The 7,497-nt window shown below is 45.2% G+C and overlaps 1 protein-coding gene across 1 annotated transcript; it reads right to left on the bottom strand.

Annotated features, from left to right (window-relative positions):
* Window positions 1-1,728: 1,728 nt before the first annotated feature.
* Window positions 1,729-5,861, bottom strand: LOC144144716 (monocarboxylate transporter 10-like). Its single transcript, XM_077676245.1, has 2 exons — window positions 4,880-5,861; window positions 1,729-2,413 (listed from the first exon to the last, which is right to left on the bottom strand). Exons 1-2 carry the CDS (start codon window positions 5,682-5,684, stop codon window positions 2,265-2,267), a joined length of 954 nt encoding a protein of 317 aa, XP_077532371.1. The 5' UTR covers window positions 5,685-5,861; the 3' UTR covers window positions 1,729-2,264.
* Window positions 5,862-7,497: the final 1,636 nt, after the last annotated feature.

Here is a 7,497-nt window from a genome sequence, read left to right as displayed (position 1 = left end):
GAGCGGTACAATTGTGTGAGATAATTCACTTTTTTACAGAGGTTTGTAACGTTGGCATGGAGAGCCGGTTTGTCATAAGAGCACTCGATTACTTCAGTAGCTGCTTGGTTACAAGTTGGGATAGGATTCGCAAAATCATCGACGGACGCAGGGTGGTCTTATTGATCGATATATTCGCACAAGGTGTCCCAGTCTAGACGTGATGTTCTGTGCTTGGTGCGGGTTTTCTTACCACGAAACGTTATAAAGAAGGGGAAGTGGTCGCTACCACAAGTTGTAGAATAGGGGGAGCAGATCTTGATGAGACCGCGTCTTGCCCAAGTGAGGCCCGGCGTAGTGTCTTCCTGATCTTCATGAAGGCCAATTCTAGTCTTTTGGAAAGTTCATTGATGTGAAAGAAATTTTGCAGATGCATGGGGTTGGCGAGAGAGCTTCAACGAGCAGATGTGCGGATGTAGCCTCAATGTGGCTAAGGGCTATTGAAGTCACTACCAATGAGTATTGGAATAATGGGAGGATGAGTGACCAGAGTCGGGATCCAGGCAAACTCGGAGGAACGTGAGGAACTGTCGACAGAATTGTAGTAGGCTGAGACGACAATAATTTTGCGGCCAGTAGGAAGGCCTGGGAGAATGCTAGGACTTCGTGATTACAGGACGAGAGCTGGGGGAGGATGATGGGGGAGGTAGCGATATTAGACTGTACAGGAATGGCGGCATATCCTGGGGTGAGAGCTGATTTTACTTTGCAGCCACCGCGCGTTACCTGCGTGATAGATGGGTTCGTATGAGCAACATAACCGGGGATGCCGAAGTTCCGTGTTTCTTGGAAGAGAATAAAGGAACGTTGGGTTCGTTTCACCTTCATTAGTAAATTAGCGCGTTGTGCTGCAAGCTGTGGCAGTGCCACTGTAGTGCAGTTATTGGGGCAGTCATGAGGCTATCTGCAAACGCGGAGGTCGGAGCTTTCTCAGGGGCTCTTTGGTTGGGTCAATGGTCGGAAGGCGAGTAATGACTTGTTGCAGAAGTTTGCGTAGTTGATTCACCTGCGCGTCGTTAAATGCATTGAGTGAAGGCCAACTTCAATGAAAATGTCGACCTTTTGAAAAACTTATGAAAGCTTTATATACTCACTGATGCCGCTGTACGCCAATAAGCTTTGCAAGGAAGCCAACTTACCATTTAGATTGTTTTGAGAAACTCGATTCTGTTTCACACCGAGACCGTTTTACCACAGATATGAGTTAATTCTATGGCCGTATTCTGAGTCTCTCCTTCAGGTCATGTCTTTCCTCGAGTCGGCTGAGTGGAGGATACCACAATACTATTACATGCAGAAATCGCTTTCAAGAATTTCCTAGACTGGAGGATGGAGTAGAGGAGGGTTTCCGAATTCCATGAATGGCTTATCGGCAGAATGAAAGTAGCTGCGCAGGTCTGCCATGGGCGGCTGTGCATGGAAAGGTTCCTAATTACGGCGCGAACATGATAAGGTGGGTGGGGCAGCTGGTGTGTGATCTGATCAGGTGCTGAATAAACTGGTGTTGGGTGTGTTCCAGTGGCACAATCAAAATTATTGTTGGGGTCGTAACAATGAGCCGTCAGAACGTCTGCTATCATTTGAATACATTTTTCAAATGTAGTTAGCAGAAAATTGGCAATTTATTATTCACTTTGTTTATTACACTTTCCGCTCCATCCATCACGGATTTACCCATTATGGGGTGAAAAAATAGACGCTTCGCGAAGGAATTTAAATCCACTCGGTGTGTGGACCGCCTGCGATCTTCGCTTAATACAGCAGATGACTATGAAAATATGCGAAGCCCGCTTCAACATAACACAACATGCACACAAAAGATGACGTTGGTTGAAACACATACACGTGTGACGCGAGCATGTATTCGTTAAATGGTCAAAACGTAGGAAGGCGGAAACCCACCGAGGCCATTGTGACCATGGCCGTCACAATAAACGAATGTCATTGTGCAAAAAAGTCCCTCAGTTGACATGGGCATGAACACCGGGACAGGATTTCCAGCGTTTACGGCCTTTGTCCCGTCTCTTTCTTTTGTATGCAAGGGGCCTGCAGCATACCGCATGTGTGTTTTATTACCTTTAGTTAAAATTTCCTCGCACGGGACATGTGCCACAGCATAACCGTTCGTTTACCTTCTGCAAGGCGGAACAGAATTTTACACCACTTTTTTCCCTAAGGCTGTGCGAAAAAAAAATTGTGGATCCGAGTGAAAATCATCAGGCTTTTTATCCGTGCAACAGACTTTCTTCCTTTCTTCTTCTCTTTTTTGCGTCGAAGCAGACCTGCAGAACTAGTAGGAAGGCGGCCAGGAGGTCTACTGCTCCGCACATACGGTACAAGTTGTCGTATGAGCCCCCCTTGTCCCGAAACATACCTGCGTGGGAAACAATACTCTATCATGTAGGCACAGGTGATCCAATGAAGTACGCAATTTTGAAGGTATTAGCATTTTACACAATCTTCTTACATTTACGTTTTAGGTATAAAAATTAATTGAGTTATTTGTGCACATTTAGGTTGGGGATTCTATCCTAGGCCACCGATCATTTGAAGGAGTCAAGAAGGAAGGAAGAACGAAAGGAAGGACGAACGGACGGGAGGAAGGAAGGAAGGAAGGAAGGAAGGAAGGAAGGAAGGAAGGAAGGAAGGAAGGAAGGAAGGAAGGAAGGAAGGAAGGAAGGAAGGAAGGAAGGAAGGAAGGAAGTGAGGAAAGGAGGGAGGAAGGCAGGAAAGGAGAACGGCAGGAAGAAAGGAAAGATGGACAGACGGACGGATGGACGGACGGACGGGCAGACAGAAACAGGATGTCCACTACAGCCAAATCATCGTCCTTTCAAGAGGGAGCACGAACAATATAAAAACGTCGAGAACTCTAGGTTTTGTCAGTTTCTAACGTTCAAGGCTAGTTATACAATGAGCTGTGGTGTCAGTAAAGGTGGGGCAGGGGTAAGACGGGACCTTTTCATTTCCAATAAAATTTCCTCTCTACTGCACACAAACAATGCACACTTCACGTCAGAGCAACTAGAACAATGCTAAATATTCAGGAGATCACTAGTCGCACGACAAGAGAATGCAAGATATGCGGGAGATAGGCAGGACATTGCCAGTTACCACAAGTCAGAGGCCGCCTAAGCTCGCTGTTTATTCGTCGATTCCTAATGTAAAGCAGAAGCCACAAGCCGCAACTTCATATTTCGTAAAAACCATAAGGACATCACTAAAACTCTCCCTGTAAAGGATATAATTTAGTGTGATGCATCAGAAGTCCTGCATGTATTACGTTGGGTACCATCAAGGAAGATGAGTTAAGTAGGGGTAAGAGAGCACAATAATACCTGAAGTAAAGAAGCAAACTGCGGCGGTAATTCAAGCCCCTTGACAAGCACTGCTCCGCCATTGACCACTTATCCCTTTTTCAATTGTCATCATCATCGTAAGCCTACTCAGGTCCTCTGCACGTCGAACGGAGGGGGATCGCTATCGCGCTCCCAGAGGCGTTTCCTTACGCAGGTGGCCACTCGGGTTTACCGACGACCTGACGTAGAGAAACTTTGTGCGGAGGCACCCCACACCGAGGCTCGGTAATATTTTAGAGAGAGGCGCGTTTGCAAGAGTCTTCCACGTTGATCTCATCTAGCCTTGTTTACTCTTCTGGCTCAAAAAGTGTCGTTGCTAGGACAGGCAGGGCGTTCCGAGGAACTGGCACCCTAGCATGTGGACTGGTTGCTTATCAGGAAACCAGTCCACAGCAACCAGCAACCAGTTATTGCCGAATGATTTGGCCGAAATTAACGTCAAAACAGTAAGCCCTGCTAGTTATGGCTGTCACCCTGCTGGGGCGTAATAACGGGAAATGCGAGACGTTTTGGAGCTAAGGAAGAGTGAAGCAATGGCTGCTAATAAACGTGGGAAGGTATGATAGGGAAAGGTTTTGTTTGAAGTTAAGATTTCAAGCGAATATACCAAAAGCCCGAATCTGTGTCCTAAATGAATTTTAGCTGTCGGAAGGGCATCGGCGCATACTGTGTCTTTTTTTCAGTATAAAGCAGGAAAAAAAGCGACTTGCAGCTTTTGGGCCAGCTTCTGGTAAGTGATGTTAAAGGGCAAAGCAGAAGCTTGTAATCGATTTATTGTCGATCTTCAGGGTGATACTGCAGCTTTAAATTGAGCGGCGTTTTTAGTATATATTATAGCAAATGAAGACCTTCACAACCAGCAGGGGGAAGTGGCGGTGTGGTGCTGGAAGGATTAGATTATTTTTGGTATTTAATAAATGGGTTGTTTAACTCTCATGCAACAGACTTTCCAGTTTTGCTTGTTGCAAACGAGGGAACTGTATTTTAGCACACTAATCATCCCAGCTTTCGTCGTGACCTCTAAAACTGAATTCCAGTTGAAGCAACCCTCACAAAAATAGTTCCGAAACCCGCGTTTTATTAGGCTGCTGAATCGCTTGAGAAACCAAATGAGTTTTGTTAGGTTTCGCTTCAACCTGGGAGATGGGGGTGTTTTATCCGTGATTTTTATGTTATGGTGCTGAGGATGTGGAACCCTTAGGGTCCTCACATTCACCACACTCATCATCACAGTCGTCATTACATTGTTACGTCACGTAACAATATTTATTTTTATCATTATGATCATCATTCTTATGTATTTTCCGCAGCACTTAGGGAGGGGGTACTCCGGTGCAAAATTCTGGAGAAGAATAAACGACCACCAAGTACGCCTTGTTCCGGGACGTCCTACCTAAGCGTACACGCAAGCACGGGTGATTTTGCAAATATACAGAGACACTTTTCTAGAATAACAAAATCAGGAAAGTAATACTACTCACCCACAATCATGGGTTCACAGAATGTCAGTGGCATTGCCATGAGACCCATGATGCCCCAGGCTACGGCCACGTTCTCGGCACCGAGGTAGTCGGCAACGAGGACGGGCTTCAGTGTCCTCAGGCAGCCCTGCTGGACACCGTTCGCAAATGCTACCGTGCCCATAGACACGAAGAGACCCAAGTGTGGCATTCCGATGAAGCTCACAGCTGCGACGGCAAAACTCAGTGTCGCCGCTGCGCAACGGTTGATCGCCAGTTTGTCGGCCACAAAAGGAATAAGCAGATGACCACACAACCCTCCCACAGAACAGCAAGTCACAAGCTCTGCGGCGCTCTTCAGAGACATTCCTTTGTTGAGAGCGTAGTCGACGACTGTGGAGTTAAAGACATGAAAAGTAAACTTTGCAGCCACCATCGCTATGGCCAGGGCGTAAAAGCATGGCGTCTGCAAAAGACCGTAAGCTTGGGTAGCAACACCATCACTGCTTTCACTGTGTTGAGTCATTGATGAGTTTAGTGACTCCGACCCAGAACTTTTTTGTACATTTACACTATCATATAGCTCGTTGTCGCCGCAAATGCAGCCGTTTCGGCATTTATGTTTGCTTAAAGGATCATGCTTTCCAGACGTTATCTGCGAAATAAACTGAAAGTGATCTTTATCCGACACTTTCTGCATTGTCCCATAGTGCGTATCTATTGCATGTCTGTCCAGGAGTCCGGACATCTTGCTGCGGCCCGAGAAATATTGGCCATAGGGACGTGGGTTTTTTATCACCAAGGTTAGCGGTATCAAGTTCAGCATAAGCCCACCAATGACGATGATAGCGCCAAATAGGCCATAGGTGAGTGTCAACTGAGAGAGTAGTATAGGTCCAACGATGCCCGTAAACGACACGCCGACAAGTGTGATGCCTGTGGCCAGACCCCTGTAGTCTTCGAAATAGGACACAATGTAAATGGATGTCGAAATACCCAGGATCCCAAGCGATGCACCTGAAAAGATAAACAACAGAGATGAGTGTCTGCGATTGTCCGCTGGAGTAGCCATATGTAAGAGCTGGTTCCAACCACTGGAAGTGCACGATAAACACCTAAAAACGTGCCCACTTCAACGACAAAACTTTGCAACAGGTTAAGTCTAGTTTACGTGGCTAAAGAAAGAAGAACAGCATATAAGTTATCCTGCGTTGTTTAGTTATGTTGAATTCGCACGAAGTAAACTTTTCGGGACAATTCTCAGACACCGGGCATATGGTGTTTGTCACAATCATGCGGGGACACAGGAGAACGTTTCCCCTTGTTTATCCGTGCTAAATGCGCTACTTGACTGACGCTTTGAACTCTAGAGGACAATACCAGCTTTTGATTGTTCTCCAGCAAGGTAGAGGGCGTATTCCAGAGTGTTCCTCAATATTAGGTTATGTTAGTATTAGAACAAAACATTGGCGATAACAGGAATGCAAAATTAGTAAATAAATTAGCATTCGCTGCCCTAATTTTACTGATCTTTTTAAAATTTTACTGACCTTTTTAAAAGGTACTACAGTTCTCAAACATTGTTGATGAAGGGTCGGCATATTCTCAGTGTTCGTTATGACAGTTGGCTCTCGCATAACTCCCGTATTATCCGATAAATTCTTCGCATATGGTCATAGGAGCTAAATAATTAAATTTATTGAAACTGTTGAAAGTCTTCGCATACGTATACACTGATTTAGGCCGTCTTCTTTAGCAAAGATATATCAGAGTTAGCGCATGGTAATTTGTATATCGTATACTAATAAAAAGATCTTGGCAGACAAGCATCGATTTTTTTGCCGTATCTTTATTGAAACTTTTCATAGCTGCCCACACTCATCTGCGGTTCACTTTTGAACCGTATGGGTAACAGTTACCGTATGTTTTTTTCTCGTATTCGTATGAAAAACCTAGACAATCACGCTGGGGTTATGCTACAACGTGTGAGAAGGGCTTGCCCCGTTACGACTCGCACAAGCGTTTGCAGACACATCCCGACTCCCTTACCGCACAGTTCAAGTTGTTCCGTCGCGCAAAGGTTTTAGATGTCAATGAATCTTTGTTATACCACAATAACTTATATCTGTGCAGCTTAGCTGACTGGGAAAGGGAAGGTGGGTTCGGTGAAGCTTTGCAACTCTCAAAGCCAAAGCAATAGGAAGAAGAACTGAAACTGTTTTTAAACAGGTTCGCGGCGTTTCATATCAATTACGACATTCCAGGTGAGCATAAGGTGCGTGCAGTCTTTACAGCGCCTTTATAACTCGTTGAGCAGTTCAAGGCTATAGATACAAAAAACCCCACATTTAAGGGTACCATAAAGATCTGGAACAACGGCTAATTTCTCGATTGTGACAAAGAAGTCGTACACACGATTTACTTGACATGTGGTCCTTACTACATCGACCAAAACGTCCGAATTTCTGGTAAAGAGTCGGAGAATACTCATAATAATGTCACAAAGTCGCCACAGCAGGAAATCTTGCTGCCCACTGTGCAAGGTAGAAGTATGAAGTAACTTTTGACAAAATCTTCAATCTGTTTTTGCCAAGAGACAAAATTTTCTGGCAGATATATAACGCACTCGCCAAGTTGTC

This window comes from Haemaphysalis longicornis, unplaced genomic scaffold (genome assembly GCF_048455015.1).
Source record: "Haemaphysalis longicornis isolate Haplotype H1 unplaced genomic scaffold, Haemaphysalis longicornis Haplotype H1 scaffold_7, whole genome shotgun sequence".
In the NCBI taxonomy this organism is placed as follows: domain Eukaryota; kingdom Metazoa; phylum Arthropoda; class Arachnida; order Ixodida; family Ixodidae; genus Haemaphysalis; species Haemaphysalis longicornis.
The sequence above is the reverse complement of the archived record's forward strand: the minus strand, read 5'-3'. Positions and strand labels throughout refer to the sequence as shown.